The sequence below is a fragment of the Pseudonaja textilis genome, chromosome 8 (genome assembly GCF_049901715.1).
Source record: "Pseudonaja textilis isolate UNSWEBS1 chromosome 8, rPseTex1.2, whole genome shotgun sequence".
Classification (NCBI taxonomy): domain Eukaryota; kingdom Metazoa; phylum Chordata; class Lepidosauria; order Squamata; family Elapidae; genus Pseudonaja; species Pseudonaja textilis.
In genome coordinates, this window is record NC_141997.1 from 17,449,311 (window position 1) to 17,463,245 (window position 13,935).

The 13,935-nt window shown below is 39.9% G+C and overlaps 1 protein-coding gene across 1 annotated transcript; it reads right to left on the reverse strand.

Annotated features, from left to right (window-relative positions):
- Positions 1 to 474: 474 nt before the first annotated feature.
- On the reverse strand, positions 475 to 12,324 carry CHST7 (carbohydrate sulfotransferase 7). Its single transcript, XM_026707507.2, has 2 exons — positions 10,727 to 12,324; positions 475 to 1,736 (listed from the first exon to the last, which is right to left on the reverse strand). The coding sequence occupies exon 1, from the start codon at positions 12,223 to 12,225 to the stop codon at positions 10,756 to 10,758; it is 1,470 nt and encodes a 489-aa protein (XP_026563292.1). The 5' UTR covers positions 12,226 to 12,324; the 3' UTR covers positions 475 to 1,736; positions 10,727 to 10,755.
- Positions 12,325 to 13,935: the final 1,611 nt, after the last annotated feature.

Sequence of the window (13,935 nt, forward strand, 5' to 3'; positions counted from 1 at the left end):
CCTCTATATTTTGTTCTTACAGAATGGTTGGGTTCGTGTATTACTTTGGTTGGATTTGACTTACTATGATATGGAAAACTACCAATTAGAAATATATAGTTTAACATTAAACATTAATCAGGTTTAGGCTGTGTTAAAGCGAAGGACAACCCATAATTTACAGACTGCAGTGCCTAAGGCAAAACTACAGAAGCACATTGTTTTTATTATCTCATAAGAATAGGACCATCATAATATAGTTTGATTTGGCTTAGGTTTGAATACAGCCATTTGGTTTGCAATATAACGTATGTTTATGACATGATGTCTACCTACCATTTTCATCATTCCAAGGTAGCAATAGATTTGAAGTTGGTTTTCTTAGTCAAGATGATCTCCCTTTCTGGTTACAAAGGTCATTTTTGGTCTCAAGCGTGTCAGTTTAACCCCTTGTCCCAATTTCTATAGTAATAATAACACTGTTGACAATAAAAATCACTCCATATTTTAATTTATTGAACCAGTGGCCATATTCAGACTTTTTAAAAAATAGTTGAAATTAAATCCAATATAGAGTGCATTTCTTGTATTATATGATCAACTTCATTTAAAACAATAAAAAGGCACACCTGCTTTTTCAAGTCATCAGCATAGTAACAGAGCAATAGTGTAATCTTGTTGATGGTAAACTTTTAAGGGAAGGAGAGAATCAAATGAGGGAGAAGAAATGGTAAGGGAGGGCTTTAAAAACAGCTAGGGAAGATACTATTTATCTTACACCTTCTTTAGTCAGGATTCTTCTTTGATACCAGTCTAGATGGTGTACTAACTAGGCTGCTTTGAGGGCTTTCTATGGGCTTTTGTGCATGCATGCAGAGGTCCTTCTGTGAATACTTTTGGGTGAAGTGAAGTGGTCCATCTCAGGCACTGAGGCAGAAGCAACTAGGCCGTGCCTTAAAACAAATGGTTCTTTCCATTTACTTTGATGTGGTTTCATAAGATAGCACCATTTTGCGCAAGTCTAGAGTTGAGACCTTATGTTTATGAAAGATGGTACAAAGATTTTGATATGAGTATTCTACTAAAATCTGTATATGTTGGGACTATTTCTAAACTTCTATGTAAGTTGGCTTTTCCCCTGTAAGATCAAAAATGAGTCAGACTTTCTTTCTACTCCTCCACACCATTTTCTCTTTTTGATGATGGAAATTTCTGTTCATTATATTAGCTCAAAAGGGGATAGATGGAGGGACAGCAGAAGAGTGTTTATGTACACACAAACACACACACACACACACGTGTGTGTGTGTGCGCGCGTGTAAAATGTGGGAGGAATAATCAACAGATCTTTAAGATTTCTGCTTCTATTGTTGACAAGTCTTTGGGTAGGTTGAAAAGGTCAAAAGTCATAGCTGGATTGCCTGAGATTCTAAATTCCACTCGTGTTTTTACTTGGTATAGTTAGTAGATGGTTTGAATGTAGCAAGTATGATTAAAAACAAGTAACACATTTGTTGACTGAAGATAAAACACTTCAAAACCTAGAGGGGCACAGATATTGCACTGTGACAAATGTCATATTTAAAGAGTTTTTTGTTCATAATAAAAAAAACAATTTCATTAAAGCTTGTAAGTATTCATTCTGCCATGCAGAAGTTACAGTAGAAAATGCAGTTCATTGAGTGTTCCAGTGTCTTTAGAAGTCAAGAGCTCCATCCAGAAATCGTCTATCATAAGTGAGCAACCGGTCTGTTAGCCTGTGGTGATGAGAAAAACCCACAATTCAGATTAGGATTTCTCTAGTTAAGTTCTTCAATTTGCCTTGTAAATAAAGGCACACATAGGTAAGAAGATAGCATTTCACTCTTAATCAGCCTGTGATATTTTTTTTTAAATTAGATGGTAATAGACCTCAATAAGCAAATTATATCATTTGGCAATAAACAAAGCTAAATCCCTCACCACTCATCCTCAGTATTATAGGGAGAATTATTAAACTGCTAGCATTTTGTAATATTTTAATCTTGATGATTTTAAGTTTTTAAGTTTGCTGCAAACATTAAGGCATCAGGCTAAAAACTATGAACACATGAGTTGTAGTCCTGCTTTAGGCACAAAGCCAGCTAGGTGACCTTGGCCAGTCATTTTCTCTCAGCCTGAGGAAGAAGATAATGGTAAACCACTTCCAAAAACCTTGCCAAGGAAACTTCAGGGACTTGTTCAGGCAGACTTCAAGAATCACACACAATTGACCAGAAGGATAAAAAAGTCACTTCATGATTTTGAGTTGGACCTAGAAACATCTGAACTAGGTGTAACTGCATCTTGTTTCAGTAACTATAGCAGAAACTATTAGTCTCATTGATTACAAGTTGTGTAATATGTAGGCATGCAGTTCTATAATTCTTTCATAAAGTATTGTATGTTCATTTCAGAGAACTAGACTAATTTTCCTCAAGAAGTAATGCCAGTGAGGGCTCTTTGTTGGGGAATTACATTAATTCTTTCTATAAAAAGGCATGGGAAAGGAATGGTGATGCATTGGGAGAGGCTGAGTGAGGTTTTGTGTCAAGTACATTGGAAAATGAATATGGTCCACAAATAATAACTGGGAAAGAGATGTAGATGATAAAGACTGGCTAAAATATTCCGACCCAGATATCTGATGGTGCTTGAGTAAATTATCGTGGCATATATCCTTATCATGTTGAAATATTGGATGATACAGATGTGTGGCCTATGTGGCTGATGCTATAACCTCTGACACCCACCTCTGGCATCCCGGCTTAGCAGGGAACAATGATGAGGTTAGATAGAAGGCTAGAGCATAAGTGGAGATAACAAAGAACATACTACTTGAGCTTATCTTAAGACGCAGGTGAAATCTAAAGAATGTCTACAAATTTCAGTAGGCATAATTGCTGCAGCCAGGCTGATAACTGTTATAGACTATATGGATCACATGATAACTGTGCAGAAATACTTTCATTGGCTGTCAATTGCATATAACGTATCTTTTTCACTAAATGTTTGATTCTTTTCATTTTACTTTTAAGTTTTAAATCTTGCATTTTTGTTTTAAAAGTTGTACGCTCTTATAACCATTGCTTATAGAAGCAGAAATTACATTTTTAAAAAATGCATTGCCTATCTTGTGGCTACTTAAAAAAAAAACCAAATTGCTGGATGAGCTCATAGCACCAGCTGATTCACAAACTAGCCAATTGCAATTTAGTCTAAAATGTTCTGCAAATCCAGCCAGTATGGCTAATTTGAGATTTGATGTACTATCCAAGATTTCTTTGGCAGAAATATTGTTGTTAAAAAAGGCAAAAGATTTACTCTGCAGCGGAGAACCACAGGCTAAGGGAGTTTGAGAAAAGAAAGTTATAAAAGTAAGGGACACTACCAACCATATTTTTAGAAGGAAGATTAGGCTACATTGCATTTTTATTCTATTAAAAAGATCTGTACATCTTAGGTTAATTAGTGCCTCGTGTTTTCTTAGTCTTTGAAAAAAACCAGCATATTAAAAAGGCTATCTGTTTTTCATTATATATTTTCACTAATGTTATACAGACTTAGATATCTGTATATACAGTGTTATGTAAAAAAAAAGTAGTACTAAGGGAAGTTCCTAATTTAATGTACACATTTCTGGATGTTTCCTGACATACTTTACTATGAAAATAGCTATTAAGGAAAAATTAATTTACCTGGACATTAAATATGTTTGGATTTGTGTCTAAAAGGCAATTAAACCTTTCAAAATTTTAAAGATCAGTATCAGCATCTTACATTGGGTTTGATATGCAATATATAAATTTAACTTTGAAGAAGGATAGAAAAAACATTGGTGTTAAAGAAGATACATGGAAATACTACGGATAGCCAAGAAACTTAATACCTAGAACATCAAACAAGTCAACCCAGAGTTCTCACTAGTCATACCAGGATCAAATTATTGTACTTCAGATATATTTAAGGATATGAAGACATCTAAAGTTGGGAAAAGTGGAAGGAAAGAGAGGAAGAGGGCAACCAGTTCAAAGTTGATGGACTCAGTTACAGTGATGATGGGTAAACCATTGGAACACTACAAAGACTAGGGTGGAATAAATGCTCCTGGAGAAACTCTATGTGAGCACTAAGAAGCAATGCCAACTTCAAGGCATGTAATCATCAAATCAATAGAGCAAAAGCAATAGCACTTAGACTTATATACTGCTTTATAGTACTTTATAGCCTTCTTTAAGTGGTTTACAGAGTCAGCATATTGCCCCCAACAATACAAATACAAATATTTAATATATAAATTCATATAGTGAAATAATTATGTTTACAATATGGCATTTTAGTTCAGTAAAATTATTTTGATTCAAAACTTTACTTTCAAAATGTGGCAAAACCCAATCTATGATTGGTGAGGTACAAGGGAATACTTTAAATTATGCAAGTACACACTGTTTTCAGACCATGTATTAATGTAGAAATGATTTTAAAAATGCATTCCATGGCTGTTAAATTGAGAAATGCATTTCATAGTAATTTTTTACATGGAATAGATAACTTTTATCTTTAATGAAAATCTAGTTTATTGAAGTGCTCCAGAGGTATGAATCAGCAAAAAGAAATATAAATGAACACCTCATGACTTTATAGATGGCATTTTGTTTGCATGACATGTTATATTAAAAAAGTCCTGTCAATAAATTGATACATTATGCTTTAACAACCCCCTGCCTGCTTTATAAATGACAATTCAATCAATTTATTATGGTTATCCAAACAAAGTGAAATCAGAATTTGTAACAAATATTAGTTGGTTTAAATTTAATTTTCTATTCAAATAGCAGCTTTTGTTGATTTTAAAGATACAGCCAAAACCCTAACAGTAAAGAGCTGCATGCCATGGTAAGTAAAATGATGATAGGTATATATCCTTACTAAATGGTGTAGCATGCAATACAGTCCAAAGCAAACTGTGGTGTCATCACCATGCAGATAACAGTGCCATGGTGCAAAGTATTGACTCAGATGTGTTAAATCATGGTTTGCTCATTACGGTTTACCAAATAAGCCAAAATTAGTGATTTGCAAATCCTAAAGTTGAGTTTATACCGGGGGTGTTAGTTAAACTCATGTCATCACAGCATCATCACGTGACGTATGATGACTTTTTTCTTTCGCTATACCGGGCATGGGCGTGGCCAGCATGTGACGCATCTGGCCCACGGGCCACAAGTTTGACAGCCCTGGTTTATACCATGTGCTTAAGCAAACCAATGACAAATAACCAATCTTTTCTAAATATATCCTCCAAATATACTAAATTTTAATAGTAATCTTAAAACTAATACTAATTAGTTTAATACTGATACTTTGACCATGATAAACATGAATTATAGGGTTTGAAATCTAATATTTTTGAGACCATTACATTTCCAGAGACTAGCCTATAAAATTACAAGGATGGTTCACCAGTGAATAATCAACATTAACCCAACAATCCAGATTATGGTTCATTAAGATTTGTAAAACAACTCATTAAGATTTGTAAAACATGGCATGCAGTGCAAACTGTAAACCTCCAACAATAGTTAATTCATTAACAAATCATTATTTAGTTCAATGGTGGTCTAGGTTTAGATGAAAGAAAAATGTCCTAAAGGGTCCAGAATACAAGAATAGCTACATATTAAAGAGCTAACAGAAAATAGGATAAAGAAAAGAAACACAGCCGAGAGAAAAGAGCATTTATGCACCTTACTGATAGCTCACAAAAGTCTGCATTCTACACAGCACTTAAAAATAATCCTTGGTTAGAAGCCATCAGGAAATACCAGAGTTGTATGATATACTGAAAAGTTGAAAAACATTCTAGAAGAAGGCAATGGCCAATCACTTTCAGAGCCATTGCCAAGATCAATTCAGAATTGTTTTCACATTGCTACCAGCAGATCATCTTCACTTTTTAAATAACCAGTCAAAATCTAGCTGCAGACTAAATCATACTGTAGTAGGCAAAGCTTTGTTGGAAAAAAAAACATTGTGTTTTTAAATGTTTTCCTTTCAGGCCTTTTATTCCCGGGGCTCACATCCTTGCCCTAAAATTTTTTTGGAAGGCTACCTGATAGCCTTATCAAGGAACTCAAACCAGGCCAGCTGCTGATTCAGGGTTAATTTCTTTTCCAGTTGCAGATAACTTAGCTAGAATATTTTCTATACTTACTTATCAGCCTTATGGATGAAGGTCAGAAGGACCAGGGTTGTAACATTTTAGTAATGAACCAACCTTCTGGGAGGACTGTCCTCTACCAGACTGGTGAATGGTTGCTCATTGCCTATTACTGGCTAATGATCACACCCTTTGCTTTCCAAAAGTGTATTAAAGGTATGCCAATTGGTATATTGGAGGTTCTTGATTACAGAATAAACAGATTGCAATTCCCTGCCTTTTCTGATACTTGGCTACTTCACACCAGGGAAAAATAACATCAGCATTTGGCTGGGCCAATTCATGATTTGGCTATCAATGCTGACAGAAGATGGTCTTTCTTTATGTGTATAATTCATCTATTTGGATTATTTTAAAACTGTATATGGAACCTAAGCTTAAAGTATTTTTAGTTATGTGACTAATAAAATGAATACTTTCACCGCAGCTAGGTAACTATCAGAATGTAACATTTTGGTGCCTCCTTTGTGTGAAAAATGTGTTAGGCTCTCTCAGTAATATAAGGTTAATTATACAACTGATCAAGTGAAGTCAAGGTCTGAAAACAAAACATTTGTCCAAGGCCTACAAAACAAGTGAATGGATTTATTCAACTTACAGATGTATAAAACGTTTATATGAAAGAAGACAATAAATGTTAGGGATGCTAGCTCTATACTTCAGATTTTGTTGTTGTTGTTTAAACTTTGGTATAGAGTAGGTTTAAGGTCTGCATGGCTTTTAGTATCTACTCCTGCTAGTTAGACTAATCTTCAACTCATTATCAATCTGCTATTAAATTCCACACCCAAAAGCTGCTTATAGATCAGTCTAGCATTTAAATAAACTTCATCTTAGTGGCTACATAGGTTTGATGGTTTGAAACCTTTAGGTTAACATTGTGATCTTAATATTAGTTAACTACCTGGGTATAAGCCTACATAGATGAGAACAGGGGTGGGATTCAAATTTCTTGACAACCGGTTCTGTGGGTGTGGCCTAATTTGTGGGTGTGGCTTGGTGGTCATGTGACTGGGTAGGCATGGCTTGCTGACTGGGCATTGCTTGGTGGTCATGTGACTGGATGGGCATGGCTTGTATGTAAATATTATAAATATTTATGTAAATATTGATTTTTTTTAATAAAAAAGAGCAACTTTTACCCAAAATCTGGCAGGCAGATTGAGTTGCTCACAGAATTACAGATTCACTTAGAGATCTATCTTTCTGCAATTGGCTACCTGAGTCTCTCACATAAAATTTGCTAGCAAGCAAACTCACAAAATTAACTCACAACACACCATGTATGTAAATATTGAATTTTTGATCAAAAAAGAGCAACTTTTATCCAAAAGCAGGCAAAGCAGGCAGGCAGATTGAGTTGCTCACAGAATTACAGATTCGCTTAGAGATCTATCTATCTGCAATTGTCTACTTGAGTCTGCACTGAAAAGCAGAAGCTTCAGTCCTAAGGAAGGTTCGGCTCTGCTCTTAGATTAGCTACAAAGCAAGAAATCCAAGGATTTCCTGCTTTCTAGCTAATCTAAATCTCCCGGCAGAGCAGAACAGCTGATGGTCGGGGGGAAAAAAAGGAAAAATAGCCACTTACCAAACCAGGCAAGTTGGATGGCTTGCATGCCAGGTAAGGAGTGAGTGGGCAGGGAGGGGAGGGGCCAGCCAGTGGAATGATTTGCCGGTTCTGCGAACTGCGGACAATCATAACATGCATATGTGCAGTATTTGCAAGAAATCATCAGCTGGGCCACCTCAACACCTGATAAGCGCTGCGCGGGGGTGTACAGCGTTTGAAAATCCTCGTTTCCTGCTTTTTCAACCACAGCTGTGCCACGCAAAGCAGTTGAGGAGGGAAAAGCAGGGAATAAAGGACAGCCTAGAGCCCGGGCAGGCGGGTGGGCCAAACACCGACCCGGTTCGGTGTCAGCTGCTCTTTGCAGCTACCAGTTCTATAGAACCAGGCTGATCCGGTAGCATCCCAGCCTTGGATGAGAACTAGACTAAGAAAATAGGAAAGGGTACTTCAAGCCATGATTAATTCTGTGCATAACTCAATTACAACAAATAAATACCGGTAGTCAAAGATCCACTTTGTACTAGAAGAAACTGGAGAAAACATACACTTTCTTCTCTTCGGCTTTCTTCACAGAGATTCTAACGTACAGCTCTTCTCTAACTCATATTGCTATTCAATTCTTAAGTAATTAAGTGAAAAATACCATCTCAGCTTTGCAAGTCAAATACAATTCAGTATTCAGCCTTAGTAATTTTATACTTTTCAAGATTTATCTGCATATTTAATAATGCATGTAGAAATATTTATGTCCCACTTTATAGACACATGTTAAATACACTGTTTAGTATATGTTCGCTAAGATTAAATTAAACAAACCAAGTTATGATTTGTCATCATTTGTGAAGCCAGCCTATATTGGAGATAATGTATCACTAAGATCCACATAAAACTCTGAAAAAATTCAGTGGAAAATTTAGAAAATCTGAAATACAGCAAATATTTTCTCACAAATTTCTATATAACGGAATCACTCTCAGTCCTGGTATTACTTCTGTGGGCATTTATGTCAAGTAATACCAAAAGTAACATTAGTAAGTCTGCACCCACCTAAAAATATGTACTTTTGAAAGGGAAATACGCTGTTGGGGTTCTTATCAAATATATTACTTATAAATGTCCACAGCTGTAGACTATTACAACTGTAGTATTAACCTCTGAATAACATCTGGATGCATCTGCATACAAAAACAGGACAAATTTACATGCTCCTGTTTTTCCTAAAAGACAGAAATGGCAACCTCAAGATGTCTAACGCTTGTTTCCAGAGTGTTTTTCTTGATTATTTCTTCATTGTTGTAGAAACTAAAACTTACTGGGCCAAATCTCAAGCTAAGCAGTGTAAATATTTCCTAATTTTGGCATTGATTTACAGCTTTAGGACTCTTGAGGTTTGGTGTGTCTGTATTCAATCCCAATTTATGAAGTAATCTTTTTGTTTCAACCATGCTTTGTACATGCTTCTGTGAGATTTTATGACGTTCCTGCAGCTGTTCTTAAAACTATCCCCTCTTCCTTGCAAGAGGAATGGTTCTCTCCAAAAGCTGATTTAAGAATACACTTTCCGCAAGAAAGTTTTATAATTGCCTTACATTTTAGAAGTCCATTACTTGTCTCTTGGCATTATAATTTTTGGCACTTTAAAACAAGTTGGCTCTCCAGACAAAATAAGGCATGCAAGTAAATAAGAAATTCTTGATGGCATAATGCCCTTACGTGGGAAAACTAAGCCCATTTATTCATTAGAAATGAATGAATGATGATTTGAGTTTCTCAGGTTTTATGCCAATGAAGAAGTTACATATGAAGCACTCCATTTTCTGTACTTTGGAAAACCTACCCAATTTCAAGGCAAGAATGTTGCTGGCTGAGACATAGTGGCATTATAATACATTTGCAAGCTTTTCCTTTCTCTGCAGACCAAAATTATCACTTGAATGATTTACAGTGCATTTCTTGTTTCAAGCATGTAAATAGGGTCCTTTCAACTGGTTGCAATAATCCCTCTTCAGTAATTACCCAAAAGCTCTTTATTATGTTCTGTATAATTGCCACTTTATAAACCAGTTTCTCCTTTTAAAAATCTTTTGGCTGGAAATTTTCAAACATAGCATCATTAACAGCCAATTATTCTTGGTATTAGGGAAACCTAAAGTGTAAAAAGATACTTGAGGTAGAGAACACATGAGGAACATATAAAAAATTAAGAGAGAATTACTGTGCAATGCTTCTTTTATGAAGTCTATTTGCATCTTTCAATCTTTAAAAAAGTAGCCTTTCATCTATATTAGGTTGAGGATTCTCAAAATGTTTTGACTATCCCTATGAATTTTTTTAAAAAATCTGACCATTACAAGAAACCATTATAAGGACTGTTTAAAACTCAGCTTTAATAATTTGATTTGCAGTCTGATTCACTTTCAAGAGACTAAAGTCCTCAAATACAGGAGTTGGTACTCACACGTCAATCTATTTATCAAAAGTAGGGAAGGAAACAGCTACTAGCATGCATTTCATCCATCTTACGTTTCTGCAGTGTCACTCATTTTAAATAACTAGGAATCCTATAAAAATCAAACTGGTAATATATCTACCATAGGCTATGATTCCTTCTCCAAGCTGATAAATAAAAGAGCATGAAAGGCAGCCTTCTCTGGGTAGATATTGCACCAATGCTTGGGTGATAGGTCTTGCCTCAACGGCATCAAGATGAGGAAGACTGAGGCAAAGTAAATGCCAGAGCGGGATGGACAACCCTCTTCTTCACTTTAGTGACTCATAGAATCAACGGAAAAAAACCTGCCCAATTTCTGTCGGGATGTCTAGATGCGGAGGTGCCCCCTATGAGCAAAAGATGGGGGGGGGGGGAGTCACCTGAGTGCTCTATTAAAGCGGAATTTTCTTCATTAAATAGATTGTGCCAGGAGCAACTTGGCGGCTACCTGGATGAGGAGAAGCGTTGGAGCGTCCCCTAGCGGAATCCCGCCGAACCCCCTTTTCGCTGCTCGGCGGTGTAGGAGAGGAGCCTCATGGCTTCTCCGCAGGTAGCCTCCACTTGGCGCACCTGCTCCCGGCTGAGCCGCTCCCGCCAGGCGTGGAGGGCTTCCCGCGCATCGCGGGCGGAGATGAGGAAGGGGCGCTCCGAGGAGTAGGCGGCCCCGTGGGTCATGTTGAAGGCGAAGGCCTCGAGGGCGGGCAGCGCGGGAAGGTCTGCGAAACGCAGCAAGCGGCGCAACTGGGAGCGCGGCTCCAGCACCAGGTCCTCGTAGCGCACTTGCGTGTACCGGCGGCGTAGCCAGGCGGGGGCCCGGCGGGAGAAGATCAAGTCACGCAGCCAGGCCTGGCAGATCACCTCCAGGGCGCCGCTCAGGAAGAATTCGGCTCGGTGCTGCGGGTGTGTCCGGACGGCTCCACCGCCGAGCCCGGCGATGGCCGCGGCTGCTGCGGGCGGGACCTGCCGGCGGGGCAGTCCTCGGAATTCGGCGTGATACCTGCTGCGCAGCACCTGAATGCTCTCCCGGAGCAGCGCCTGTTTGGCCTTGAGCCGAGAATTATGGACGGCGCGGGGGTCGCGGAAAAGCTGGATGACGTGCAGGTTGAGGTCCGGGTCCCGCAGCAGCGGCAGGAGGGCCCCCAACTCCAGCAGCCTCACGTCCTTGATCACCATCACCGGGTACTTTCGGCACTCGGCTTCCAGCTCTCGCAGAGGACGCGGAGGGCAGCTCCGCTCGCAGGAGGCGCCGTCGACGAGGCCCACGTCCGCGCGGGCCCGGGCCGCGTGGGGACAAAAAGGATCCGAGCAGATCACCTTGTTGGTCCGCCACCCGAAAATACTCGCCGTGCTTAGGTTGCCGCTCCCGCTGCCCGACTTGGGCCCCAAGGAGGCGGGCAAGGGGATGAGTGGGTCGCGGCCGGCCGGCGGCGTCGCGTAAAGGCGCAGGACCGAGAAGTCGCAGCGGAAGAGAGAGCGCATCATGTCCCGGAGGGCGCCCTGGAGGCTCAGCGCGTCTCCGGGATAGAGCGCTTGCCACAAGTGCCACATGGGCTCGTACAGGTAGAAGACATCCGGGTGTTGATTGAACAGTTCTCCCAGGAAAGACGAGCCGGTGCGCCAAGTGGCGTGCAAATAGATGTGCCGCTTCCCGCCCGCTCTGCTCCCCGGGCTGGGCTCCCTCCCGGTCGCGTTCCCGTCCTCAGCCTCTCCCGCCGCCGGTGGGAGTGGCGGCGGCGGCGGCGGCGGCTCTTCCCAGCCCCAGTCGCCGAGCGCCTCCTCCAGGCTGGGGCAGCGGTGGGGCAACTCCTCGCCCGCGCGCCCCCTTCTGGCTCGATAATCCAGCGTGTAAGACACGAGCAGCAGGAGCAGCAGCGTGTAGGCGGCTAAGCTCAGAGCAAATCGCCGGTGGAGCTGCCACCGCCACCTCCACCGCCGCCGGCTCTTCATGGCTCCCTCAGAACCACGCCTGAAGGAGGCTGCCCTCCCCGCCGCTGTCGCCCGCTTCAAAAACAAGCTCAAACTTGAGGTAGGCGGAGGGGAAGCAGGGGGGTGTTGGCCACTGCTGCAGCGGCCGCCTTCCCGACGTAGAAACACGCCCCCAGATGCCGGCAAGAGGGTGCAAGCGGTCGCCAGCCCGCCGTTCCTTCAGCTCCGCGCTGCTTCGGGGTGATGCCAACGCATCCCGTCCTTCTGAGCGCCGGGAAGGTTAAGGCTAGTCTCTTGTGGCGATTATTGGGGGAGCGGGGAGGCTGTCGGAGTGGCGTTATCCCAGGCAGCCTGTATTTGCATAGGATGAAGTTGAGTGACAGTCCCCTCCGCAGTCAATAACCTCACAAATCTAAATGCAAATTAAGGAACTTAAGTTAAAACGAGGTTTTCTTTATTTATGGTTAAAGCACTCAGGACTTGCAGTTATCTCCCCTTGCCCTGGAGATAAGGATAAATACTGAGAAAAACAGAAGGGTATCTTCGTTTGGCCACGTAAAGCTAAATAGAGAATTATGAGAATTTTTTTTTAAATCAATTTAGATTTTTAAAAGTAACATTTGTCAGCATTCTGAATTGTACTTGGAAATGCATTAATAACAGCCATAAAGTATATATACAATGAGAAGGGAGGATTATCTTTTGGGGAAGAGGATATGTCACTCCTGATATACTTTTTCTACACACAAGTGTTTGCAAGCATATGAGCATGATATGTAGGTACACTCACACAGAGGGAACAATTAGGCTTTAAGACTCAAGTGACAATAATGGAGATAATTTTAAAGGCTTGATTTTGATTTTTTTAGGGCTTCTAAAGTAGATATAATGTAATTAGTTCTCTACTACTTTGTAGCAGCCCTTCTTTAAAACTCCTTCCATGTGGGCTTTTTAAAACTTCACAGTAATGCAGAAGATCAATTTTTCAAGAAAGATAGCACTGGTTAGCTCTTATAGCACCCTTTATGAGGGTGTAAAACAGTGTCCATTAAACACAATCAATCTTATTTAAGGAGTCTTTCTCAATGATTGGCCGTGGATTGAAGATGCTCAAGGGAAGAGGAGCTCAAATTTGTGAGCTCAATGGATGGAAACCTTCAAGGCTGCAGATGCCAAAGACACCATTAAACTATTTAATAAAAGTCTGGCAAATATATTGACTTACATAACATCCTACATCAAAATGAGTGCGTGTGTGTCCGTGGGGTGCAATTGGTGGCTTCTTTGTTGTCTAAATCAGCCAATGTGATTTATAAATCATGCTTTTCCCCTTAGTTATGAAAATTACTATTGGATGTTTTTAGTTACTTTTTCAAGTCCCCTTTAACTGCTTATAGAGGGCTTTAAAAGCACTGTGAAGCGGTATATAAGTCTAAGTGCTATTGCTATTATCTTACAGTAACCCAATATGGATGTAACTAAAGCGCAAGTAATTAACCAGATGAATCATCTATAGATGCTTGCTAAAAACTGAAACAGTGTATTTCTTACTGCTGCTATGATTTGAGAAATTCATGTAATGAAGGTCAAAAGTATTCCAGAGCTATGAGCCTTGTTTTCTAAGCAAAATACTAGATATCATTTAGTATTAGAACTTTTAATCTTATGGGCCAAGAATATTCTGTCTAGTTTATATGATGTGTCAGTTTGGCCATAATAAACTATTATGAA

Coding starts and splice junctions, on each gene's coding strand:
- CHST7 (XM_026707507.2), bottom strand. CDS start 12,225: ATGAAGAGCCGGCGGCGGTGGAGGTGGCGGTGGCAGCTCCACCGGCGA.